We start from the raw sequence: 27,677 nt of genomic DNA on the forward strand, positions 1-27,677 counted from the left end.
CCCCCCCCCCACACCTCCCCACCCCCCCAATTCAGGATCCAAGAAAAAAGGAATTAGTCTATTAGAGCTGGCATCTTGTGTTGATAGGAAGATGCATTATCCAAGAAGTGATTTCTTGATTTATTGTCTGTGTAGAAGGTTATTCTTGTGGGCTGTGTGGATTTGAAAATTTAAGACTTTGTTTTCTTAAGATAGAGCCAAGACTTTTAGTGGCCCTTGATTTTCTGAAGGAAGCTTCTGCAAGTTACTGATCTTCAGTCAATAATTAAGTGATTTATTGTGGAACTTATTATGAAGCATGGGATATATTATACTGTTTTCCTTAGTAGTGGGTCCATGTTTTGTACCTTACTCTTGTAATAATTCATTATGTTAGGGGGACTAGAAGACTAACAGAAGTCTCTGTGAGTGATAAGCTGGAGGAGTTCCGTGCATCAAAGGAGGTAAATGGTTGTATTCTGATGAAAAATCTAGCATGAAATCTGTTGTCTGATACTCTTATCACTCTATTTATGTATGAGTTATCATCATCTAGGTTGTGAGCTGATGACTCTAGAGTTTATTTCCAGCTTGTTGCCTCTGTTTTACTGCTACGTTGTTGTTTCCAGAACCACATGATATGCTGATTTCGACTCGAGCTCTGTCCAGTTACACGCTGGCATATTTTCTCTATCTTTATTCTTTAAAATGTACAAGAACAATAATATCATTTTTCTATTGTATCCGCATTGAAAGTGAGTGTAGTGAAATTTAAAAATAGACAAGTATAAGGGGTGGCAAAAAAAAGAGGAGGTAAAAAGTACGAGTATGTATTATCAAAATGTTAATAACATGTATCGGGATTCAGGAGTACTTAAGATACCTCGGGATAATATGTTTAGTTGCTTCAATTAACTAGAAGTTTTTGCCTTGAGCTATTCCAACAAGTGCAGCTTGGTTTGTTTTCTGGTGGTTGTGATCTTTCTTGAAGTTTGCAAAATTATTAAGAATCTTGTTTTCTCAACAATAGGATCACCATTATCTTAATGTAATGGGGTAATGTTGCTCCTCTACATCTGCAGCATTTTAGAGGATTAAGTTTCCCAACTACCTCTTCTGTTGGCTCAAATGCAGCCATTATCCACTATAAACCTGAGGCAGAAACATGTGCTGAACTCGATCCAGATTGTATTTACCTATTCGATTCTGGAGCACAGGTATGTGAGAACTAAGAGCATTTATTCGGGATTGCTACTTTGCATCCTTCTATATTTAACATGTGATCTTTCTATATATATGATGGTGTTGCTGAAGTATCTGGATGGAACAACTGATATTACACAGACTATTCATTTCGGAAAACCTTCTCCACATGAAAATCTAGTTACACGGCGGTATGTGAAAAGTGTTCTGCATTTATATGATTCCAAACCATGTTGGCTATGCACGATTTGGAGTGAAATTTCATAATGAGAGTTCTGATTTCAGATTACTATTGCTGATCTTATCTATGTCCAGTCTCCTTCCACACTTGGTCACGCTTCCTTTAGATCATTCTAGAAGCATTAATCCATTTAAGCCTTGATTAGAGAAGCTATTGGAGGCATTATTATCCTATAGATCTCTAGCTCTTTTATCCCAGTGCTTCTATCATGTAATCCTTCTTATTCAAGTCTTAACATACATGCATTACACATGCTTTCCTGTGGGAAATTCTCTCTTTGCAATGAATGTTGATTGAAATCCATAAAAATTGTAGAGCAAAAAAAATTGTCTTATGAGTAAACAAAGCAACAGTAAGTCGAAACTTTTCTGTAAATTGCCTTCATTATTCTTAAGGTTTTCTTTTCTGGTTTTATCTTTTTAGGGGTGACTGAGAAAGGATAATGATTGCTATACTTCGAACAGTTTTTTTTTTATATATATGTATGTAGGTTTGTCTTCTATGCTGGTTTTACTCTGTGTGATTTGATTCTTTAGAATCTTATACTGGAAATTTTTGTTCTTTCCTTGTCACAATACTGCATTAATGGCTAAAAGGTTACTTTATTTTATGTAGGTTCTTAAAGGACATATATCTTTGGGAAACGCCAGGTTTCCTAACGGAACCAATGGTATGATTTTGTGGAATTTGATACTTGATGTCTGTAATTTTCTAAATTTTCTTCAGTGGTTAGATGTACGAATGCCTATATCCACAGGCTATTATTCAGAGGCGTATGCTTACCATTTTCATTTCATTTCATTCAAATGCTGTGGCCCAAGATAGTTGGCTTATCAGAACATTGTGCTTGACTACTCTTGATAGGGCAAGCTCTTGACATTCTTGCTCGAATTCCTTTGTGGGAAGATGGTCTTGACTATAGGCATGGTACTGGACACGGGATCGGGTCTTACTTAAATGTTCATGAAGGTAAACTTGCCATCATGATTATGGAGGTACTTGTAAGGAGCAATTTATATTTACATTTAATTTATTTTTGGCAGGACCTCATAATATTAGTTTCAGGGCATCTGCACGGGATGTGCCGCTACAAGTTTCAATGGCTGTAACAGATGGTCGGTAGCATCTTCTTACATTACGAGTTATAAAGTAAAACTTTTCCTTAGCATGATTGATGCCTCTGCATTTTTGAATGTATTTTCACTCCTAACATGGATTAGTGGGTTTTTCATGCTTCTTTACGAAGGATGTGCATTAGTAAATATCCTATCCTAACATAGTCGGTCCTGAATTTGCTTACTGGAGATCTACAACTTACAGAACTGATATGATCAGGGGAAATGTAATGTTTTTCTAGATATACTAGTAAAAGAATGGCCTGTCAATAAAATTAGGATAAACCACGTCATACCATCATGTTGTCCAGCTTGCTCAATAATCTAATAGTTTTATTTTTCTAGTTGCTTCTGCACATCTTTATAGTTTTCTTGTTTCAGCTTTTCAGAGTTTGAACATTCATATGGTATATATTTTTCAGAACCTGGTTATTATGAAGACGGGAACTTTGGTATAAGAATAGAGAATGTTCTTATTGTCAAGGAGGGCAATACGAAGTTCAACTTCGGCAACAAGGGCTACTTATCATTTGAGCATATAACTTGGGTATGTTTTTGTTAACACCATGTTTTATGTCTATTTACATATGTGATATGCATCTACCTGGATGTTCTAGATGTACAAGTGTGTGGTGCGGTTGCACTTTTGCAGTCCAAGAGGAAGCAAGACATTCTCTGTCCTTTTCCTTTTGTATCTTTTTTAAAACTTTGACTATCACTTACTTCATAATTCTATAGGTTGGAAGTGTAATGTGTCATGAAGGTAAGAATCTTGTTTGTTAATGTAGGCACCGTACCAGAGGAAACTAATTGACGTGAGCCTTCTGATTCCTGAAGAGATTGAATGGTTAAATGAATACCATGCAAAATGTAGGGAAATTCTTACTCCTTACCTGAATACATGTGAGATGGAATGGCTGAAGAAGGCTACCGAACCCATTGCAGCTTGACATGCCTCATTTGTTAGGGGATTGGAGTTGAGGTTAATCAAAGGCTACTGATCCTTTTCCAGCTTAAGCCCTTCATCATATGTAGTTAAATCATGTATTTGCGTTAACGTGTGCAGGCATTATTGTTGCCTTGTGGAGATGAAAGAATTCAAAACGGGGTCAGCACATTTCGAGAGATCTGTTGGTGCACATCAGGAAGATGCGACAAGTCTATGGTGCGTTTCGACAGAGTTTATACCGTAACTCGCTCGCTTGTTTTATTCATCTCCTTCCCCTCACTATACAACTCCCATTATCTTTGAACTCTTTCATTAATTGGTAACAACTACACCACTCTGAAATAAAATCTCCAAACAACGGCACATAATGTTTTCTAAGAGTAAACATACAGCTGGAATCTAATTTAAAGTCCTTAGCTTTTAACAAAAATTATTGTCAAACGCAACTTCATAAATTTTAATAAATACTTATCTACGTGACTAAAAGTCGTATTTAAAGGTCAAATTAAAAACTTTATGCGTATGTATCCTATTAATGATCAATCATCTTGAAATAGCTGGGAATCTTAGCTTAGTGGGTTCAATTTATCTAAGGTTGTTGGTTCGATTCCCTAGTGTAAACGGATGGATTAAGATTAATTTTGTTTTTTGCCATGCCGGGCATGACAAGACGAGTTAAAGGTTAATATAATTTTTTTTCATATTTTGATCAAAATTATTATATCTAATCACTTTTAACGAGCTTAGTCAAACACATTGTTTATACTTTTGACAATCAGCGAATAGATATACTGATCATACCGGTATTTGTGAGAACACTTGAATTAGTTAAATGTCATCTTCACAGTTTACGTTCACGCCCAGATATTGTCCACCAGCTTTATTTCAAGCATGTGAACTATTCTAGATGGGCACCTCTGACGAAAAGCACGTGTAACAAAGTATTATGATATGATAGGCATCTCTAAATAAAGTATTATTTTAGATCTCTTTGGAAGAATGATCAAATTGGTCTCTCATGTTTTAGATTTCAATAAACATGTAAAATATTACCAATAGATGAGATCGATTTTTTATAATGTTCAAATTATTGGAAATGCAAACCAACCTCTTTCAAAAAATATTGCAAGAACCGACCTTTTTTAGCTTGTGCTAGTGCATATTCTTAATTCAGTAATTTCCTTCAACCACGCATCAACTTTCTAACTGATCTCAAGATTGCTTGCAAAGGAAAGTAGCTTCACTGAATGATACTGCTTTATTATAGTGGTAAATTCTATTCGAAACATGCATACTGTAAATTATAGTAGCACATAATAAACATAGACAACTTTAGGGTATATATAGCCCTAATCACTCATTATCTTACCCTTTTTAGATAGTTTCCTCACACCTTAATGTTCTTGCAACCATGTATTGATCTCTTCTCAATGTCTTTGAGGACTTGACACATTGAATCATGAGAGGAGCCTCCTATACTTAGTGCTTTCTCTGCACTCATCTTCAATTTCTTCACATTTTCCTTCAATTCAATTCCTTCTTTATATTGCATTACCATTCTCACCAACTGCTCTATTTCTTCCCTTTCCACCACTTCCTTTGTTGGCAATACCTTTGGCCCAACAGCCACTCTAAGTTCCTCCGTAAGCATAGTAGCATTTTGTCTCTGTTCAGCATATAACGGCCACGCAATCATTGGCAAACCATTTGTTATACTCTCAATGCTAGAATTCCATCCACAGTGCGTTAAAAATCCCCCGACTGATGGGTGGCTCAAGATTCTTGTTTGATCCGTCCACATCTGAATCACCAATCCAAAATCTTTGGTCCGTGTTTGAAAACCTTCTGGCAAGTACTCAGGAGTGTTCTCGCCCTGATCTCCAGTTGTGAAATATAACTTGTCTGCACCATCCTCTGACGGTGGCCTCACCACCCAAATGAACTTCTGATGACTTAACTCCAACCCAAAAGCTAACTCAGTTAACTGTTTTGACGAGAGGGTCCCACCACTCCCGAAAGATATGTATAGCACTGAATTAGGAATTTGTTTATCCAACCAATTTAGGACAGAATTGTTACCATCATCATCTCCATCAATGATTTGTTGTTCGGGTCTAATCAATGGTCCAACCGGATAAACCGGTGACTTCACTATAGCTTTTAATATTTCATTTTCTCTTAACGCTTTGAGTGAACCGGCCTCCGCGTCTTCCCAAGTGTTCATCAAGATCCCATCCGACAAACAGAACCCGATCCCAAGTACCTTCAAGTACTCGCGATAAACCTGATCGTTGCGGTCCAGCAATGGATCGCTGACGTCTTCTGGTCGAACCGGTTTGCACCCTGGGATTTTCAACGGTTCCTTGTGATCTACATATTGACCCTCAATTTCTTTGTCAAGGACCGGACAGTAGACAGTCAAAGCAGTAAACCATGCATTTGTCGGAATATAAACATAATTAGGTAATCCAAATTCTTTGGCAATTGACAAGGCTTCAGTAGTGAAAATATCAACAATGAGAGCATCCAGGAGATGCTTCATTGCAAATATCACAGACTTAACAACACACAACGTTTCACGCACAAGCATGCAAAGTTGAGTGACCGTTTTTGTGTTGGAATCAATAAGGTTGGAGATATCTACCGCTGGTATTTCAACTACATCAATCATCTTTGATTTATGGGCGGATTTGAGAATCTCAGTTTCGGCTACAGAGCTGCCGGAGGTGATAACAAAAACAGTAACAGAGACGTTATGGAAGGTGGCGAGGCGGTTGCCGAGGGTTACTACAGGGATAATGTGGCCTAAGCCTGGACTTGAGAGTATACCAATATGAAGTAGTTGTTTTGAGCTACCCATAGTGATTGTGAGTTTTGGTATTAGAGAATAAAATGAGATGAAGGTAATGAAAATGAAATTGAGTAGATAGATATATATTCATTTATAGAGCATGCAATGTTTGTTAATGACTTCTTTACGTATTTACTTGCAAATGCTTGTTAATGACTTCTTTACGTATTTACTTGCAACATGTGATTGGTTAGTGTAGTATTGATATATTTTAATGCATAATGTGCTTTTTATTCAATTTTTTGTTCCTTGAAAGATGTTAACAACACCTAATGTCCCATAAAGTTGCATTGTTTTTAAGTACTCTTTAGGTGTACTATTTTATTTTTATTTTTGTTATTCATTCACAATTCACAGTTATTAACTAACTATATATAATTAAAAAAAATAAAACGACAATCCATTGTTTCAATCTATGAAGCCAAAATGTCTATTTCGCCATAAAAATATTTCAATGATTTAAAAATGAGTGTCGTCTTAAAATTGTATTTTAAATTTGAAAAAAAATATTTAACATGTTTTTCAATTCATTTTTTATTTTGAAGAGGTATTTCAAATTTGAAAAACATTTATAGTATATACATATGTCAGATATTTTTTGCAAAAGTTATAATCATATGCGACTTCATAAATTTTGAAACATACTTGGAAATATATTAATTAAGCAAATGCTGTTGCAAAATATATAATAGATGGTAAAATTATAATATCAAAATAATAATACAAGAATTAATTAGAATATACTACTACAATTATATATATATAAAATAATTCAGTCGTGTTAGGCACTGTTTTAAGAAACTATTTCAACAGAGAGATGTTTTACCAAGATTAAACAAGCCTTCTTCTAGTAATTAGAAAATACAGAAATCAATAAAATATCGACATTAGTCATCAACTTAATGACATAAGTGCTTATTTCTTAAACTAATGTCTCAAATTAATTTAAAATATCCAACAATGTCTTCCATTTCCCCAAGAAACAAAAATTTCTATTAATTATTATAAGACGGAGGAGAGTTTTGACTCAAACTAATAACACTTGCAATCTAGGATATGATGTTATACGATGCCCAATAAAGAGTTGTTATTATTTTTTCTTTTTTCTTTTTTTTGTGGAAATTATATAATTTTGACATGGCAGGCTAAAGGGTAAAACGTGTGTTTTAGGTCTTACCCATTTGGGTACCAACATTAAAATTGTTTAATTTTTTACTGAATATTTTAGTATTTCCGTACATTTTAATTTACTAGACAATTCTTTTTTATATGTTAATATTTTAAAAATAAGATGTTTTAATTTAATATTTAAAGATAAATCGTTTAAAACTTTCTAAAATTTATAGTTCACGTTAATGTTATAGACCAACAGAAACATTTATCCAATAAAGATTTTAGGATTTTAAGATTACAAGATTCATAGATTTTTCAAAAAATAAAATAAAATTTGTGTCATGTCAAATCAGTGCTTTAAAAGATAGGACGTGAAGCGGAGCGTTTTACTTAGTATAGGACGATGTGTAAGCCTCAAAACGTGGGGCGTGAGCCCTATGAATTTCTAAATTTTTAATTTACGAGATAGTATAATAATACAATAACAAAACAATATAAAAATACATCAACTGTTTGAAAATAATTACAAACAATGATTAAGGAAACTCATAAATAAAACTTCTAACATGATTATACAAGTATAAATAATCTAATATCTTGACTTTCTAATAATAAAAGAGTCATTATTTCTAATAACAAAAATTTATCATACAATACAATTTACCCCCTAGAAGAAAATAATCAATAAAACTTACTACTATTCTAATAAAGGAAAAATTGTTTATAATGACAAACTAATAAATCAAATTAATTGCTTTAACCACCCTTTGATTTAATTGTGCTCCGTAGCAAACTGTTTGTCAGTCACCTCTCTCCCTCAAACTATCGCTCGCCACTCTCCTCTCTCGCTCCATCTCTCACTCGCTATCTCTCACTTTTATACAAACACAAGTGTATAAAATATGTTTCTATTTGTATGAAGCGAGAGGAAATTATATAAATACATATATTTTTATTCCCCTCTCTCCCCTCTCCCAGATCTCGCTCGCAACTCTCCCTAATATCGCTCTCCAGCCTCGCCTCTCTCAGTTGTACAAACATAAAAAAATGCATAAATTGTGTTTCTATTTGTATAAAGCGAGAGAAAATTGTATATACACATGCAAATACATATATTTTCGTCCTATACACTTATAATTATACAATAAAAATACTCCCCTGCCCAGTTTCTTTTGCCTTTCTCTCTTTCTCGTTTTATACAAATTCAAATTGTATATAATTTCTCTCTTTCTCGTTTTATACAATTTGATTCAACTGTATATTCCCTGCCCAAGTCTCTTTTGTCTTTCTCTCTTTCTCATTTTATACAAATTCAAACTGTATATAATCGTTTCTATACACTTATAATTATACAATTCGTTTTATACACTTCGTTTTATACAATTCTCTGCCCAAGTCTCTTTCTCTTTCTCGTTTTATACACTTCGTTTTATATAATTCGCTTCAATTTTATATGTATAGCGAATTAAACATATATATGTTTGCTACGGAGTGCAATTATGCAAACTTTGCTATAGCATACAAATATGAATTTTATGTTTGCTAAATGTGAAAGTTGCCCTATAATAAAAGCATCACTCCATCATGAATAAAAGAAAATTACTTTCGAATAACTAAATAAAATATGATAATTTTGAGACATGACAAAATCATAAAGATCAATGATAAGTGAAAAAGTAAATTTCGCTACGTCTTTTTAAAAGAAACATTACGTACTAAATAATCACCTTCGTGGTGTTACCAAATAGTGAAGATGTGATACGACAACTTGTTATTTGGAGTTATTCTCAATCTTCTTATCTCTATAGATAAAAAATTATTAAGTATCATTCATTTATTCAAGAATAATAAGGGTCAACAATGTTAATGCATAATTTCTGTAAGTTTTATTAGGCGAGTCCCAAGCGTTAGGCGTGCTTAAAGCGTATAGTCAAGCGCTTAGGGCGTAAGCCTTACAAAACTAAACTCCACACTTGAGTCTCGAGAGGTTTTGCTAGAGCCCAGTCCCACGGCGAGTTTCAACATAGTCTTTTAAAACATTGTGTCAAACTATCATATAAATAAATTAGAACACATAGAATACACTCTCAACAATGAAAAAAGAAAAGAGTAACATTTTAGATTTTTAATTGATTTTAGTTCTCTCTCACTTTTTGAAAATCCACAAAATTTTCAAAGTGTTTTTAGTTTAGTATAGTCAATGGAGTTCAATTTTCCTCTAAGGTTGTTAGTTTGATTAAAGTTGGAAGAAAGGCATGATAAAACGAGTTAAAAGTTAGCATGTTAACACTAATCTTATACTTAGCTGCAATTTTTGTGTACATTTTCAACTTTTAAACTCCTTTAATAAAATTCATATCAATTTCTTAGCATCACCAAACATCAAATTATACATGCATATCATCTTTATCCTCAAAATATAGAAAACAAAAAATCTTTACTTTGTAATTTTATTTGTTATCCCCCATAGCTAATAGACTTTGATAATGAAATTAGAGAGTGATCTGCACAATGCATCAAATATGAAGGATGCATTATTTTGAAGGATATGTTTGAAATCACTAGCAATTTCAGTAATCCTCTCAAGAATATACTTATATGTAGAATTACATTACATATTTGTTGTTGTTGTAGGCTTGATTAAATTGATGTAGCAAAACAGTTAGTCATGCTCTAATTGATATAAAGTAAAAGACTTAAATATGTTACCAAACTTTAAAAAAAAATCTCATTTATGATATTAATTTGTTAAAAAAAAAGCTCATTCATGCCTTTTTTTAGCTTCAATTTTGCAAAATCATTTTTACGCTCCTAAACATAGTTTAACACTTTTCAGTTTAAGTTTTTTTGGATTAAAGTACTCTTTTTTCTTCTTCTTCCTCCTTAAAAAACACATCAAGAACATAAACAAGTCCCAATTTTTAAACATTTTTAATTCTTCATGAAATCATTTCAATTTTCGGCTACATTATTAATTAATTTTTTTTAAAAAAATGAAAATTCTAAAATCATCTTTAGAGTTAAAAAAATTCACCTTATTAAAAATATATTCCAAAAGAATGAAACAATGCCAAAGTTTCAAAAATTTACTCTGATTAGTGTTTTAGTAGTTGTTTTTGACATTAGATCTTTGTCACCTAGTTTTTTTGAATCTATGTTCAAAACCTCATATGATTTGAAGTTGTGAACAAAATTCTACAAATTGAAGTTTTGAAACTTTGAAAGAAATTTCAAATGAGTCTTGTTGAGTTAAATTAAATTTAAGCTCAAAAGAACTAAATTTTGATATCTTGCTCGAAGGACTACTCATGATTCGAGCTCAAAAGAATTGAGTTTGGTATCAAGCTCAAAAGAATTAAGTATAAAGGATATATATGCTCTAGATTTTGGACGGTAATTATACTAATGTCCCAAAAATATAACGGAGTGTATCTACATACCGTTTACGATAATTCAGGATGCATTTCTTTTTTTTCCATTAAAAAGTATTTTTTAAAGAAACAGAAAGTTTTAATTTTTTTCCCAGAAGCAGAAAAATTGCTTCTGTATCCATTTAAAAGTAGTTTTCCATGTTTGCCAACCACTTAATTCTTTTCAAATAAGTGTTTTCAACATCAATGACAAACATATAATTAGGTTGATTGAATATAAAGTTTTTAAAACTAGTATAATTTTCAAAATAAATAAATTAATTGGTGCTTCATCCCATGTCTGCATTGTAACCTAACTAATTTAAATCGTATGGTCTATTAAAATGTCGTTTAATGAGTGCAGTTATAGAATGTCCCAAATGTCAAATAAGAAGTAGACACCCTTTAGTCTATTACACGTCTGGCCTTAGAATCCAATATTTTTTTTTTGTTAATTAAGGATTTGCTTACATTATCTGTTTGATCCGTTACCATTTCTAATCCATTATTACCAAACTCATCGCCCACCAAAACATCCCTCCATCTTTGTTATTATCCAGATTTTTACTCATAATAATAACAAAAATTGTACTGAATCTTATCACATATTCTTTACGTTTGATGATTGTATGTATATTGTATGGTAAGTAGATCTCAAATCTTCATCTGGGGTTGTCTAAAAGTGGAATCTTGCAGCAAATAAACAGAGCCACGTTGAATGAATGGCAAGTTAGTGCCCCAGAAGGAGAAGGGCCAGCAAAAGGTTGACCTTTTTTCCTTTGGGATTGATGGGGTTAAGCGCTAGAGCTTCAAGATTACCTTCTTCTGTTTTTCGACCTAAATCTCTGCTTCCCAGCCACCTTTCCACCATGAGGTCAGATTTCACTTTTATTGCAACTTCAATTATTCGTATTTTCTTTATGGGTTTTAGGATTCATTGTTTCAATTTATATATCAACCTTACAGCTTTTGGTGTTGACTTTACAGGGATAGAATATTTTAAAGTTTAAAAGACTTACATTGATCTCTTACCTGCAAAAAGTTGAGTTGAAGTTGATGCAAATGAATGACCTAAGTGCAAAAAGAGATTTAATTTATGAAATTTTGACGAACTTGTCAAATTACAAGACCTTTTGAGTTTTAAAAAATTTACCTTGAGCAAGGGAACCTATTTCAGCATTTAGTTAGTCACCGTGTGTCTTTCCTGTTTCTTCAATGTTATAAGCTTTCACACCTCTCCTCCTCAGAGTAGAACATGTTGTACTGCGCAGTAAGATTTGATGTTTTGTCAATTAGTAGTCAATGAAACTGCTCATTTGATGGAATTTATGGGACTGATCGACATTCACTTTGAGTGCTGTTATAGAAAGCATCATTATTCTCATTTTGAACTACACTGAGATGGACAAAAATGGATCCTCTTGATACTAGCTGAAACTTTGAATCTGGACCTCTTATTAATCACTCATTTGTACGTCAGTTTGACACGCTACTTAGTTATCATACATTTTCCTGTTTGTTGCTTTGAAAAATAGTTTTAGCTTGAATGTTCTCTTACTTCGTGTCTAAGTTGTCGTTCTTGTTTGAACACCTCCTGAAAACTCCAACTTTTTAGAGAACATGTTGATAGCCACCATATTCGATCAATTAGGCAGTGTTGTCCTGTGTCATGTTGATAACAGCTTGCAACTCACAGTTTGAAGGCTGCGGTTTCTATTGCATGTTTTCTTTGACTTCAGATAGGGCTTGTACAATGTTACATCAATCAGCTGCAAGAAGCACTTTGTTCAAGTCTTTTCTTTGAGAAAAATAATATTTTTTTGTAACTTTATTCAAGTCTTATCCTTCTGCTGATCAAATTTTTGATCTTACAACAAGCTGATATTTCCTTCCACAGAAAATGCAATCCCCTTTGTTTCAGTTCCTAATATATGCTGATTAAAATCCAACTTGAAAAACTGTTTAGCCCCAACAATGTACAATTCCGTATATTTCAATTCATTTGATTTTTGGAAGAAGATAATATGTGTTAGTGTAGCATTTCTACTTCAGATTTTAATATATTGACCCAATACAGAACAAGGACAATTTTTGGGATCTCTATTTCCCTAATCATCATCAACATGGCCGCTATAATGGAGCGCGCTGATGAGAATCTCCTTCCAGCTGTTTATAAAGAAGTCAGTGAAGCTTTTACAGCAGGACCATCTGATCTTGGGTTTCTCACATTCATTAGGAACTTTGTGCAGGGAATTGCTTCTCCAGTGGCAGGTATTTTAGTTTTAAATTATGACCGACCCACGGTTCTTGCAATTGGTATCCTCTTCTGGGCCCTATCAACCGGTGCAGTGGGTGCGAGCAAGTATTTTCTGCAGGTTGGCTTCTGGAGAGCTGTAAATGGCTTCGGTCTGGCAATTGTGATACCTGCTTTGCAGTCCTTCATAGCTGATAGCTATAAGGATGAAGTCAGAGGGACGGGATTTGGGTTTCTTAATCTAATTGGTACTGTGGGTGGGATAGGAGGTGGAGCTATAGCTACAGTTATGGCTGGTCATGAATACTGGGGCATACCAGGATGGCGCTTTTCCTTCATCGTGATGGCAACTTTGAGTTGTTTTATAGGATTTCTTGTCTTCTCTTTTGTCGTTGACCCAAGGAAGAAAAGCAGTGGCCAGCATGATATTTCAAAACAGTCTGACAGGTATATACATCTTTATGTTCATCAGTTGTTCCATTTCCTATGCTGTTGAGAGTTTCTACTGTTCGGTGTTATTATTTTTTATCCTGTTTGGTGTTATTATTTTTTATCCTTTCTCATGCTAGGGATGAATTGATAGAGAAAGGACACTCAAATATCAATACAGTGTCAATTTGGATGGAGTCCTGGACAGCCATGAGAACTGTCATCAAACTCCAAACGTTTCAGTTCATTGTTTTGCAGGGTCTTGTAGGATCCCTACCTTGGACAGCCATTGTTTTCTTTACATTATGGTTTGAATTAATCGGTAAGTGGCCCTTCTTTTAGGAATTAGCATGTTGGGTTTTCTTGTGCTGATATAAATTTTGTTTGTGTTAACTGCATCAACGGTGATCATGAACTTCTGATGCAGGTTTTGATCATAATAGTGCAGCCACACTTGTCGGTCTATTTGCTGCTGGATGCGCATTAGGATCCTTCTTTGGTGGAGTAGTTGCAGACAAAATTTCTCGAATATACCCCCATACAGGACGTGTCATGTGTGCTCAATTTAGTTCTTTTATGGGCATCCCATTCTCATGGTTCCTTCTTCGAATTATCTCTCCGTCTATAAGCAGCTATTCCACATTTGCTGTGACTTTATTCATAATGGGCCTCACAATCAGCTGGTGTGCTACTGCTACAAATGGTCCCATGTTTGCAGAAGTGGTGCCTTCAAAGCACCGCACCATGATTTATGCTTTTGATCGTGCGTTTGAGGGTTCATTTTCTTCTTTTGCTGCTCCAATTGTAGGGATTCTTGCTGAGAAAATGTACGGTTATGATGCCAAATCTGTTGATCCGATATTAGGATCTCCAAGGGAGGCTTTAGCGCTGTCAAAAGGCCTCTTTTCAATGATGGCCGTGCCTTTTGGTTTATGTTGCTTGTTTTACACCCCTTTGTATTGGACATTCAAGCAGGATCGTGAGAATGCAAGACTTGCTGCTGCAAAAGAAACAGAGATGATATGACGATTCCACGCTTTTCAGTTCTTTGTTTATTCATTCTTCTTGGATCTTTGGGCTCATCTGACAAGTTCAGCTCATTTGGATATGGAGTTTCTTTCTATGACCACTTATATGAAATGCTGCTGCAGCCTGTAGGCCAAAACAACACTCTTCCCTTCTAATTTTGCAGATATTTCATTTGGTGGTTAGCACTAGGGCGGCAGATTATGTCTCCATTACACTTGTCTCATCTAACAGATCATACTCAAAATTCAAACATGTATAGATGCTGATGTTGCCTGGCATCAGGCACTCCAACATTGAAGTAGTTGCTTCGGCATTGGCACACTGACAGGGTTATCTGTTTGTCTATGTTTTTACATGTAAATCCTGCCATTTTTGAAGTAAGAAAGCTGCAGAACTTTAACATAGCATCCTCTTACCACGATTATGCTGGTACTATATTTGACATTGAAGTTGAAGATTATGATATAAACGAAAAGCTCAAACACCACATCTTGTCAATATCCCACTCTCTTAAACGGAATTTAGATAGTTGAGTTTTCTTCTTAGGCAATGCTCTTTCATCTATATATAACCATTCCATTTGTTTACTTTCTGTTCATGACATGCTGTTCAGCCAGCATAACAGATACATCAATGGATACACGTCAAAGAACTTAAAGCTAAAATCACACACTCAGATAAGATGGCACTGCAAGTTTGCAGACACCATATACAACCCAGCAAACCTCAAAATGATACAGCATCTGATCAGGAACACTATTACCAGCACCAGAGGATAGGTTACATGCATTGCGTGAAGCTTATATTGACTACAGTTCCACAATGCATAGCCCTTTTCACATTTTATTTAAACTCGGGATTATCTCTCAACAGCAGCAGCCTCGAGATTAAGGGGATCCTCATGGTTTGGTTCCTGCACAGGTATAGAATGGGATAAAGTGACTCTATATTTATTGCACATATGTATGTGACAAACTAAGATGTTGCTGAGAACCATAATGTACCGTGAAACGAAGATACAATCCATGGCTAATTGTGTTGATATTGAGAACAGGTTTCAACCTTCTCTTAAGTATGTTGAGGCATATATTTCTCTTTAAATCGATATTAGCATATGCCCTAGCCATCAGAAATAGCAAACTAAGGAACATATGATGTTCTCAGCAGTCCATCTTTACTGATCCTCAGAACATTAACAAAATCAAAATAGATGAACCGTATAATTCTCCATTCTCTTACATGGCACGATTTTCCATTTTTAAGAAACAACCGAAGTCAAAAAAGACTAGCCCATGTAAAGGAAACATGGCCAGTGAAAGCGTTCACGAAAATCTGTCCAACGAGTGTTTTCATTCAAAATACTACAAAATCACAACGTCTTATAATTAAACTACTTAAAATTTTTTAGAGTTGTGCAGGTAAGGTCTTCAAAAACAACTGCACATCTTTCCATTCAATACCTAGAAAAATCATAAGGAGTATTGAAATTTTGAAAGGGTAAATTAGTACCTTGGTGGCACCAGCATCTGGGCTGCTGAAAATCAACTCCTCAACAACCCTTGTGAAATAATACAAGATAACCCCTGTGACAGAATTGAGCTCCAAAGCCTTAGGCATTCACTTAATGCTCCCCATCTCACTCAAAAGGTAAAAACAAATTCTTAAACATCTTCAACACACGCTGCAAGAATAACAACGCAGTGTTTTAAAAAAGATTTCTTGAATGGCTGGGAAAGCATGCAAATCATCAAAACTATGGTATTTTGATGTCGCTGGTGTAAAGCAAGCATACGAAAGCATCATAAAAATGGACAGACAAAAAGGAAGCATATACTGTCTCCATAAGCTGGGCTAAACGTACCTAAGCACCAATATATGTATCCAAAAATAATCAGAAGAGCTCAACATACAGTAGTCATCATCATACTAGTTTTTCCAATTACAAGTTAAACCACGAAATAGTAAATATAAGAATATCTGTAAAAGGACACTAATGAACATAAACTGTAACAGCCAATCAGTTTTGTAATGCATGCAATCCTATAGACTACAACATCCATTCCAAGATATGAACATCAAGTTGTCAGGCAAAAGAACGTATATACAGCAGTATGAATACAAGAGAAAAGATGATGTCAGTCCAACATTTAGCAAAAACATTACCATATCTTTCTCCCATCAACACCAGTCCATTCCGTGAGAAATAAAGTACAGCCTCAGAAGATGAAGTAAAATAATAAATTGAGCAGAACTTTCTGCACATCAAAATGCATTAGATCAATGTCAAAGTCATTCACCTTAACTTTGCAGGTCCCATTGCCTATAGCAACAGATACCTGGTGGAAACTGGGTTAAAGTTCAAACTAGGAGTACACTACTTATAAGAATAATAAACACGAAAAGAACAGTCACTTAACTATGATGATCTCAGCAGCCAATCTCTACTAATCATCAAAACATTAACAAAATCAGAAAAGATTCCCCTTTTTTCTCTTAGCACAATTTTCCATTTTTAAGAAACAACCAAAGTCAAACACTAGACCATCTCAGGGCACTGAGATCGTTTGAGAAAGTCTGTCTTACTTCATTCAAATTACTATAAATCACACCTTCTTAATAATTTAAACTTTTTTTTGAGCTGTGAGAGTGGGGCCTTCGAGGTTGTTGATAACCGTTTGAACATCCTTAACATATCCTGCAAGAATGACAACATAATTTTTAGAAAAAAGAACATATTTCTTGAATTTAAGAATTTCTTTCATTTCATTAAAATATGCCAACAAATTGATTACCAATGTAGTAGCTTTAAAAAGCCAACAAGTTCATGAATTTTCTTTCTTTTTCAATGGATGGAAGAATACCAAGATAGATAGAAAATTGAATTAGGGTTTAGGGTTTTGATCGGAGTTGTCAATACAAGTAAACCCCTGTCACTGATGCTCCCCATCTCCCTAAAAAACGTAGAAAAGAACTTGGACATCCTTGAACAAATTCTTGAATTTCCTTCATTTCGTTAGAACAAGAGAGAGATCAAGTCCCCCTGTACTCTCCATATTAGGGCTGTTCAAAACCGAATCGAAACCGATAAGCCGAATCGATAAAAAAGTTATTGGGTTATTGGTTTAGTGATTTTGATGAAAATTTTGGTTTTTTTTGTTATCGGTTCTTAACGGTTTAAAGTTTTTTCTTAACGGGTTAACCGATAACCCGATAGTAAATTAAATAATAATATTTATACCATTTTGTATATAAAGTTTTCGACTTAGAGTTTAATTTTCTACTTTTATTTTTGGTGGTCTCAAATACTTGATTATTCTACAATGTAAAAGTGTTTGTTTTTGAGCAAGATGTAACTTGTGAACTCAAGTGCATGGTTTATTTGGTTAGTCACCTTGTTTCTAAGTGATTTTCAATGTTTTTTCTTTTGTGTCAAATCTTAACGGTTAAACCGATAACCGAACCGATAACGACCAAAGATCGATAAACCAATAACCGATAAACCAATATCTTAATTTCTATAACGGTTTAGCATCTCTACAAACCGATAACTAATAAGCCAATCCGATAAACTTCAAAACCGAACCGAACCGGCCGATACACAGCCCTACTCCATATCATCTTTAGAACAAGCATTAAAATTGAGAGCATTGGCCTGTCCTTGTTAACATTGGCCTGTTTGGTTTCACAACCAAAAGAAGCAAGAAACGTGGTTTTTAATTGTTCTCTGGGAACAGCTGTTAAGGAAGGGCCTTGCCTTGTCAGGGGTCCTCTTTATACTTTGAAATCCTATACGATTAGTAATAAATAATGACGTGTAGCCAGTTTTAACCTATTAATTTCATCCACATTGAAGTTCCAGAAAAAAATGATGAGATATTTTCAATTATTTTTTTTCCAGAAAACATCCCAAACCAATTCTCACAAAACAAACCCTAACACAAACAATTCTATAAAAACATATCCAAAGACCCACATTCGTTTCCCAACCCCAAACCATATTAAAACATAAATCCCAACAAAAAGTCTCACCTTAAATTCCACAAATGTCTTTGAAGGCTTCCAAAAACAGTGGATATATCTGAGATCTATTTTGCTTCTCGATGTCAGATGCACTGTCAAAACTCATAGCTATGTTGTTAAGTAATTTATTTATTGGTCCTTTGGAAACAAATCTTGAATTGATATTTGCATTACGGAGGTCAAGGAAAACAAAGACATCGTACAAAAACAAGCATCCAGTATAGTGAATATTAACCAAAGATTAGGTTTCTGTTTCCTGACAACATACTAAAATAAGTGGATAATGAAATACTGAAGGACCTGCAAATTAATCCGTGGTTGTTAGGGAAACAACGTGTAGAGAAGATGACTTATCACATCTCTTTATCCATCAATTTGGGCATGTATACCCTCATTGTGTAAACATCAGGACCTGAGAGGCATCCTGAAAACTTGAATGAACCAGCGCTTGGATTCAATTTTTAAGGGAATCCAGATGAATCCCAAACCCACTGGACAACAGCGGCAAGGACAAGGAGAAGCACGTGTGCAAACCAGGTCATCCTCACTGCATGCAAATGAACAAAATCTAAGAAACCAGACAGGAAATATCCTTAAATTAGCTAGTGTATCAAAGATGAACCTTTCAATATCAACAATTTTGCAGGACACAAAACGATGCGCAAGAGAAATTCTTAGTAGAGATGTTTCGGAGAATGCAAGACCCTATACTTGGACTTCAGAATTATATAAGCAAACCAAAAGATCAATCATATCAAAGTACAAGTTTAGAAAAAGAAATATGTAAATCATACTTTCTACTTGTTTGATTGTGAGGAAACTAGAAGTGTTCGGAGTGCATTTGCTTCCTTCGAACTGGTCAGTCGTAAAATACATCATGAACAATTACTGCAAAAAAACAAAAACCCAAGAAATTCTCTTATTTGCAAACAACAAACAACTCATGTGTCAGGTAGGCTTATACAAAATTACCTTTTGTACCAATCGTCAATTCAACGTACAAAACACTTGTTGTCCTGTAAACAATGGCCAAAACAAAAACCAGGTTAGTAGTTGTATACCTATCCTAATGGACACTTCTTACTAAAACTCAAAAGAACTTTACCTCCTAACCTTACAATATCCATTTGGCCTCCCATGGTAACAATTCCTACAAAGAAACATCAGAAATAGGGCTCAGAGCCTCTTGTGAAAGGCCAAAGCTTGCTGGGAAGGCATGCATATCATCTGAATGGCAGTATTTTGATGTCGCAGGTGTAAAGAAATCATACGAAACCATAGTTAAAATGGCGATGAAAAGGAAGCATAACAGAAGACGAAAGAAACAGTCACATTTATTGTCTCCATAAGCTGGGCTATAAGTATCGAGGCACCAATATGTATGTTCCAACTCAACTTCAGCTACAATAACTAATCAAAATAACTCTACATACCTAGTAAAATCATAAAGAATATTGAAACTTTGAAAGAGTAAGTTAGTTCACCGTGGAAGTACCTGCATCAAAGCTGTTTGAAACCAACTTCTCAACAACCCCTGTGAAATCATACAAATTTTTATTGAACTTCCAAGGAAGAGAAAACCTACACATCGTCATGGTTTTTTAAAAAGGAGCAGAGAGAGTAATAAGAATAAGAAAAGAGGAAGGTCATGTGTAATTTCACGAAAAGGATGGTTTGCTGAAGGGGGAAAGGAAACCGAACTTAAAGCCAAGACACGAATCAGCTCACAAGCTTAGAAATCTGTCATCGCTGCAAGCATCAGTTAGCCTTATGAGACAGATAAGATGCATCATGAAATGAAACTTTCTCTTAAATCTCATATTCCCACCTGAGGTGCCATGCCAAGCAAAAAATTCAGCTCAAGACAGAACATGTTAAATTGCTTTTTGAGTTATACCAGAGAGAGTAATAAGAACAAGAAAAGTAGGAAGTCGTATAGTTTCACCAAAACAATGATTTAGTGACAAAAAGAAATTGAACTTTGCAATGCCAAAACACGATCAGCTGAAAAGCTTGGAAACCCAACATGGCTGCAAGCATCAGTTTGCCTATGAAACAGAGAAGAAAGACCAAAAAATGAAACTTCTCCCAAAATCTCATAAACCCAAATGAAGTCCCGTGCCAAGCAACAGTTCTTTAGCTTGGCAGGAAAGAGGCAACATGTTTGATTGAACATCAATAAATGAAAACCTCCAAATCTCATTGTGTATAAAACAGAGAGAGTGAGTAATAAGAATAAAAAAACAGGGATTACCTTTGTAATATCACGAAAAAAGGGAGTTCGATGAGGGGTGGGAAAGAAACTAAACTTTTCAAAACATGAATCAACTCAAAAGCATAGGAACCTGTCATGGCTGCAAGCATCAGTTAGCCTTATGAGACAGAGAAGGAACACCATGAAATGGAACTTTCTCCAAATTCTTACAGACCCACTTGAAGTGCCAAACAAGCAACAGGTTTACAACTCAACAGAGAACATGTTTGATTGCCATTTTGAGTTAAACCAGAGAGCAATAAAAATAAGAAAAGTGGAAGGTCATGTCTAATTTCACCAAAAGCATTGAAATCTGTTGTGGCTGCATGCATCAGTTAACCTTATGAGCTGAGAAGAAACACCATGATATGGAAATTTCATTCCAAAATCTCATAGACCCACCACCTGAGGTTCCGTGCTAACCAACCGTTTAATCAGGCTCCACGGAAAACAAGTTTTATTGAAATTCCACGGAAGACAAAACCTCCACCATCCTCATGATGGATCATCTATTAATAGTGATGTACGTATTAAGTTTTAAAAAGTACTACAGAAAAAAACAAAATAGCCTTGAAGATGAATATAGTGTTAAATTTGAAGTAGCCGATGATGTTAACCGGGTCTTAAATCAAAGGTTATTTTGAGAACTTCTCCAGGTGAAAAACTCAGAGCAAGACATTGCAGAGGTCAAGATTCTTCAGGAGATTCAGAAAAATCTTCATTAACCAAGGACATTCTGGATAAAGACAAACATATCATGGATTACGGCGAACAGACTGAAATTTTTGTTATTTTAGTCCAGAACCTCTCCTCTGCCACCAGATCCTTTGCTGGGACAAGGTTTCAAGATGTTAATCTTCAATGAAGTTGTTGTTACGTATAATTTTGGAAACATGGAACATATTCTCTTGATCCCTGCCATAATTAATTTGGAAAAAGTGGACTGCTTGTTCCCAAATTCAACAAAGTTTGATCTCAATTTTTATGCTCTTTCTAGCTCTAAAGAGGATATGGCCAGTATAGGGGGGATTTGGTCCCTGGGATGTTTATAATTCAGGTCCTTCTGAATTCTATTATGATTGAGATGATTTGACACATGCATTCTCATGGTGAAGAGAATCTTAAGAATTATTTGCAACCAAGAGCTATGCTTTCCTCTAGGGTGGATGGGGACTCGCGTAAATGTATTGATGCTTGTAATGAAGGTAAAACAGATGATTTTTATAAGGAAGAAGAAAAAGCAGAAGAAGTCTTTCAGCTCCTCCATTTTACCAAGACAAAAAGAGGCATTGTAATCTCTAATACTATCATGATTAATACGAATGCATTCTAGATTATCTTGAAAAGTAGGGGAAAGAAATGAAAATAAATAACTGAAAAGACTCAGCTCTTATTCAGGTCAGGAACAGGGGCAGGAATGGTTTACCTTCTTTTGACTCCCCATCACATGTACTTGTGCACTCCCCTTGACCTTGTAATTTGCTATTTTAGCTGTTAACAAGATTCATTTTCACACTTGGCCTGAAAAGAGAAACATCAGGTTGTGCCAGTAACTAATATATTTGATTGAGATAAATAATATCATAAAGAGACCTAACCCTCTCAAAATTTTTGATAACATTACCTTACATCACCTGGGGTGAAAAATTGATCACATTGATGAGATGATTGCCGGGGAAGCTCCGACCAGATGGCCTCTGCAGAATGATGCAATTTCCTTAATGCTAACCACATCCCTAAAAGCTTAAAAAAAAACAATTCACTTTTCTTTGATTTTTCTTGATATTTACAATGCTAACATATTCTTGAAAAATTCAATTTCTTTAGTTCCTCAAAATATGAACAATGTAGTAACTTCAAAAAGAAAACAATTTCTTGATTTTTTCTTAAATCAAGAATTCCAAGTTCTGGAATTTACCAAGATAAGAGTAGCGAATCTTGGCAGTAGGTATTATCGCCGTCACTGGAGAGTTAAGCGCTGGTAGTGAATGAAGTTCATAATAGTTTTGATCGTACATCGTCACCGGAGTGTTAAGCGCCGGTAGCGTACAACTTCAGCAGAGTAGCGTATGAAGTTCCCCGGTCTTCTGTAATTTGAAATAAGGAGAAGATAGTACGTCTATTTATACACGCGGAAAATATAAATCAACTTTTTTTAATAATATATTATTTAAGAACGCATGTTTATTAATTAATATTTTTTAAAAAAATAAAAATCAATATGTATTATAAAATTTTTATTTGATATCATTTATAAAGATTCTGTTTTGTCTATTGCAAAATTTATTTTGAAATTTAAACATATACTATTAGATGGTTTTTCAAACATACCCCTAATACTAACGTAATATATACTATTAATAATGTGAAATTTATTATCATAGTATATGACTTATAATATTTTTTTTGTGCAATTTTATAGATCGATTTAGAATGTAAAATTTATGATTCAAAATTCAAATCATAAGTTGTGACATTATAAATTAATATGTCATACATAATAAAAGATTTCTTAAAAAAATATATATAGAACTTAGGCAAAAGTCTCACAGCTGCCTTATGACTCCAATGACAAGTAAAACCGCAAAGTACTATTTTCTGTATGATCATTGATATTTTTTCTGTTTCAATTTATATATGGGTCATACGAAGAACCTTAAAGTTAGTCGTATCATACAGTTTTTTTGTTTGTGCAAGGAATCTGTATCTGAATGACAGTAGTCCCCGAAGCACACTTCATTGATATCGGTTTCGACCAAGATGTGTATAATTTCTTTATCATTCAAACAAGAAGCAGACCCCAAGAAAGAGAAAATAAAGGAGATCAATATTTTCCAAATACCTAAATGATGATATTTATATAAATAAATATTCGCTAAAATTTATATACTCCATAAAAATGATGGCATTGCAAGTTTGCAGACACCATATGATACAGCATCTGATCGGAAACACTTATTGCCAGCATCAGCTACAGGCACCGCGTGAAGCTTACATTGGCCACAGTTCCACCAAGCATAGCCTTCTTCACATTTGATTTAAACAACTGGGGATTATCTCTCAACACAGAAGCAGCCTCGAGATTAAGGGGATCCTCATGGTTTGGTTCCTGCACAGGTGGATGAAGTGACTGTATACTCGTTGTATATATATATATATATATGTGACAAACTAAGATGTTGCAGAGAACCATACTGTACCTCGAAAAGAAGATATAATCCATAGATAATTGTGTTAATGTTGAGAACAGGTTTCCAATCTTCTCTAAGTACGTTGAGGCATACATTACCCTCCAAATCAATATTAGGATGATATACCTGCATCTCACACAGAAAGCTGATGAGAATCATTTTCTCTGGTGCATGCCAGAATATATACAAGTGTAAAAGAAGGAAAAACAGCTGTACCTTGGTCTTGCACTTGACTTTTGGTGGTTCATGTGGATAAATTGATGGAACCTGGAAAGAGAACAAAAATTTTCCTCCACTGCAACAACAAAACCAGGTTTGTTTGGATGAGAATCGACACGATTGTGCAGTCATTACATTAACTGAAAACTGAGAGGGCAGAAAACTAGAATGCAGCTACATGAACAACTATGCTCCATATACAAGTCCTGAACTCTATATTAAGTGGAGGGGGGGAGTAGTAATCAGTTGTGCAGTAGGAATTACTTACGCATAATATCCACCATCAGGCTGAATTTTAATCTCAAAGCTCATCAACTTATCCTTTCCATCTGGAAATGATATTGTACAAGAACGGGGCAGGTTCAGCTCGGTAATGTCTGCAAAAAGTGAGTTGGAAGGGGGTAAGTCTCAGGTGAGAGTGTTTCACCATAACAAAGACTGAAAGGAAGTTTCGTATGAAACAACCGATAGACCACGAAAAGAATAATACAATGGAATACTGCACTCACAGTCTAGCATTCTCAAACAAATTCAGACACCCAAAAACAAAAAAACAAAATGAGAAAAACAACATTCTTGATCAATCACATAATCTATTAGTACTTGAAAGAGAACAGGCTCCAAAACTATTTCCAAATATGGAAGATAGCTTTTTAAGTATGTAAAAAAATAACACTGCTCATAAATCTCAATAATATCCTTCTTGGAATGCGTAAAGTAATGAGATCATCAGCATCTTCCCTTTCTTTTATTAATGCTGGAAATCACTAACACTACATGTTCACAGACAGATAATTTCCATAATTGACATCAGTTTGCTGATGCTTCACATCCAGCAGCACTCAATCTACAATATATTTTCATCCTCCTGGGACTGGAGGCCTAGATTTGACATTATAGACAAACTACATAAAAGTTGCCTTGATGATTTCAAGCACTATGTACCAGCTAATAGAGAATCTAGCAAATTTTCCAATAGGGTGCTTTTATTGTCTGCTTTAGTATCTCTAGACTAGGTTTAGAGATTAAACTATCAATTGTCATGAGTTTTCCAACTAAGTGATTTATGGAGTTCCTTTCTACAATGAGAAAAATTTCGAATTCATTTATATGTTCTTTCATCCTTATATTCATGATAATATACTAGATATTTCCATGCTGATTACTGCATCAAAGGACATGTTGCTCTGATAACTGATTTTATATTTCAAACGAACAAATGCATGATGCTCAAATAAAATACTCCAAATAACATTGCAAAAGATGTTGCAGAAACAACATACAGGAGTTAAAGACCATGCAAAAAGATTATGTGATCAAAACCTTTGCGTAGACGCAGTTCCCCAGCAGTCTGCTTGTTACAAGGACCCCTAGCATTGCCTTTCTCAGTATCCTCTCTTTGCTTCTCTTTTACTTTGAATAATTTAATCATTGTTTCCTAAAACAAATTACAAGTCAATTCCATGAGTATATTTGTCCAGAAATAACTTGAAAAGTGAAACAGAGTTCACAAGATGCAAACAGTGTATTTCTACAAAAGATCATTAACCAACAGCAATGATGAAAGTTAAAGATGATTCAATTTTGTGTAGTCCACAGCTCTATTTGGGCAAAGTAGGGTATTTGTACCAGTCATGAAGATCAATGTAAATAACCTGTCGAAACCTCCTACATAAAGAGCAATGTACTTCTAAGCAAGTTCATGGTTTTGTATATGATTGGGAAGACTCGTACGACATATTTCAGTATGTACATTCTTATTAGAGCAAAACTCTTTAACTTTCTTTAGAAATCAACGTTAATTTTTTCTCAAAATTTCAATAACTCAGCGTAAAGATCAATGTAGGTATCATCAAAAAAACCATTACTAGAGTCCTAAATTATGTGTAAAAGCCATTACAAATAAACAGATAAATAAAAATCCAATCTAATGTCAGCAACATAAAACAAAGAACCAGTATGGAAACCAAAACTTTTTCCTAACCAATATTAAGTAGCAATCAGCTATCCAAGTAACCAGTTGTTGTAGTCAATTATCCAAGAAAGAAACTAACCCCAAATCCCAAAACACACACCAAAAAAAAGCATGTATATATAACGCAAAGGGTGGCAACAAAAAAAATTCAACAAATCTAACTGAAATTCAATCTTTTAGAACAAGAACATCAATAACAAAACGCAACAGCAATTCCCTTAACTTTCTTTAGAAATCAAGGTTAAATTTTTCTCAAAATTTCAATAACTCACGGCGTAAAGATCAATGTAGGTATCAACAAAACTATTACTAGAGTCCTAAATAATGTCTCTGTATACTCTAGGTATGTTATAGTTGTTGTAGACAACTAGACAAGAAAGAAACTAACCACAAGGGTGGCCCAAAAAAAAGAGAAAGAATTCAAGAAACCTAACCAAACTTCAATCTATTAGAACAAGAACATATACAAATAAAAGTTCCATCTAATGTCAACAACATAAAACACAGAACCACTACAGAAACCCAAACTTTTTCCTATAAATATCCCCAATATTCAGTATCAATCAATTATCCAAGAAACCAATTGTTGCAGTCAATTATCCAAGAAAGAAATTAACACCAACAAAAAGCATGTGTAACGAAAAGGGTGGCGAAAAAAATAATAATTCAAGAAACCTAACTGAACTTCAATCTTTTAGAACAAGAACATAAATAACAAACGCAACAGCAAATCTCTTAACTTTCTTTAGAAATCAAGGTTAAATTATTCTCAAAATTTCAATAACTCACGTCGTAAAGATCAATGTAGGTATCAACAATACCATTACTAGAGTCCTAAATAATGTCTCCGTACACACACTCTGGGTATGTTGTAGTCAACTATCCAAGAAAGAAAACTAACCCCAAAGGGTGGCGGAGAAAAAGAGAAAGAATTCAAGAAACCTACCAAAAACTTGATCTTTTAGACCAAGAAGATAAATAAGAAAACCCAACAGCAAAATTAGTACATGCAAAGAAAATTCGAGTTGTTCAAGAAACGGCAATGGTGAAAACAAGTATACAGAAACCATAAATCCGAAAGTCAATAGTAGGATGACAAATTCGGGTGATGGTACCTTTTTGATTCTTCAAAAGAGAATTGAATGAAGAAAACCTTCAACGGAGACAAAGGCTGGAAAAGTTGTTTGTATATATACTGTGTGTGAGAAAGCAGGGGTTTGCATAACACACCATGAATGGGCTTCTTTGAGTTCTATTCTAATTAGTAATTGTAATAACGGAAAAGTTTAAAAATACCCTTAAACTATCTGAAATAGTTTAGATTTATCCTTAAATTATATTTTGGCTTAAAATTATGCTTTTCGTCAAATTATTGGGTTAAAAGTGCACTTCTAATTAACGAAAATTATTAAATGTCATGTGAATGCCACATGAATACCACATAG

The 27,677-nt window shown here is 34.4% G+C and overlaps 4 protein-coding genes and 1 long non-coding RNA gene across 24 annotated transcripts in view; 2 read left to right on the forward strand and 3 right to left on the reverse strand.

The window, feature by feature from the left end:
* Positions 1 to 3,904, forward strand: part of LOC107008985 (aminopeptidase P1-like) — a 5,249-nt gene extending 1,345 nt beyond the window's left edge. For 2 of the 3 annotated variants that reach the window (XM_027914987.1, XM_027914988.1), the window contains exons 3-11: positions 377 to 443; positions 1,062 to 1,196; positions 1,294 to 1,373; positions 2,039 to 2,093; positions 2,181 to 2,392; positions 2,467 to 2,538; positions 2,961 to 3,085; positions 3,327 to 3,520; positions 3,605 to 3,904. In XM_027914987.1, the coding sequence (XP_027770788.1) occupies positions 377 to 443; positions 1,062 to 1,196; positions 1,294 to 1,373; positions 2,039 to 2,093; positions 2,181 to 2,300 (457 nt within the window). In that variant the 3' untranslated portion in view covers positions 2,301 to 2,392; positions 2,467 to 2,538; positions 2,961 to 3,085; positions 3,327 to 3,520; positions 3,605 to 3,904. The remainder of the gene's footprint in view (positions 1 to 376; positions 444 to 1,061; positions 1,197 to 1,293; positions 1,374 to 2,038; positions 2,094 to 2,180; positions 2,393 to 2,466; positions 2,539 to 2,960; positions 3,086 to 3,326; positions 3,521 to 3,604) is intronic. The other variant, XM_015208217.2, reaches the window with a different exon arrangement.
* Positions 3,905 to 4,726: 822 nt separating this feature from the next.
* On the reverse strand, positions 4,727 to 6,473 carry LOC107010528 (anthocyanidin 3-O-glucosyltransferase 5). Its single transcript, XM_015209817.2, has one exon. The coding sequence runs from the start codon at positions 6,345 to 6,347 to the stop codon at positions 4,875 to 4,877; it is 1,473 nt and encodes a 490-aa protein (XP_015065303.1). The 5' UTR covers positions 6,348 to 6,473; the 3' UTR covers positions 4,727 to 4,874.
* A 4,754-nt stretch (positions 6,474 to 11,227) lies between these two features.
* Positions 11,228 to 14,973, forward strand: LOC107011911 (protein spinster). The gene is made up of 4 exons (XM_015211595.2): positions 11,228 to 11,735; positions 12,939 to 13,562; positions 13,685 to 13,866; positions 13,972 to 14,973. Exons 1-4 carry the CDS (start codon positions 11,650 to 11,652, stop codon positions 14,568 to 14,570), a joined length of 1,491 nt encoding a protein of 496 aa, XP_015067081.1. The 5' UTR covers positions 11,228 to 11,649; the 3' UTR covers positions 14,571 to 14,973.
* A 110-nt stretch (positions 14,974 to 15,083) lies between these two features.
* On the reverse strand, positions 15,084 to 22,923 carry LOC107011912. 18 transcript variants are annotated; one of them, XR_003576836.1, is made up of 12 exons: positions 22,766 to 22,923; positions 22,472 to 22,583; positions 20,848 to 22,368; positions 20,089 to 20,641; positions 19,699 to 19,743; positions 19,566 to 19,609; positions 19,388 to 19,481; positions 18,603 to 19,140; positions 17,183 to 17,268; positions 16,737 to 16,828; positions 16,083 to 16,254; positions 15,084 to 15,486 (listed from the first exon to the last, which is right to left on the reverse strand). It is a non-coding gene; the product is annotated as an uncharacterized LOC107011912 (long non-coding RNA). The 18 variants fall into 18 exon arrangements; XR_003576833.1 differs by having other exon boundaries at positions 20,089 to 20,421; positions 20,539 to 22,368; XR_003576841.1 differs by having other exon boundaries at positions 20,089 to 20,127; positions 20,295 to 22,368.
* Positions 22,924 to 23,592: 669 nt separating this feature from the next.
* On the reverse strand, positions 23,593 to 27,476 carry LOC107010475 (probable NEDD8-conjugating enzyme Ubc12-like). Its single transcript, XM_015209762.2, has 6 exons — positions 27,348 to 27,476; positions 25,581 to 25,695; positions 24,526 to 24,634; positions 24,255 to 24,333; positions 24,048 to 24,164; positions 23,593 to 23,956 (listed from the first exon to the last, which is right to left on the reverse strand). The coding sequence occupies exons 2-6, from the start codon at positions 25,687 to 25,689 to the stop codon at positions 23,819 to 23,821; spliced, it is 552 nt and encodes a 183-aa protein (XP_015065248.1). The 5' UTR covers positions 25,690 to 25,695; positions 27,348 to 27,476; the 3' UTR covers positions 23,593 to 23,818.
* Between the last annotated feature and the right edge of the window lie 201 nt (positions 27,477 to 27,677).

Source organism: Solanum pennellii, chromosome 2 (genome assembly GCF_001406875.1).
Source record: "Solanum pennellii chromosome 2, SPENNV200".
In the NCBI taxonomy this organism is placed as follows: Eukaryota; Viridiplantae; Streptophyta; class Magnoliopsida; order Solanales; family Solanaceae; genus Solanum; species Solanum pennellii.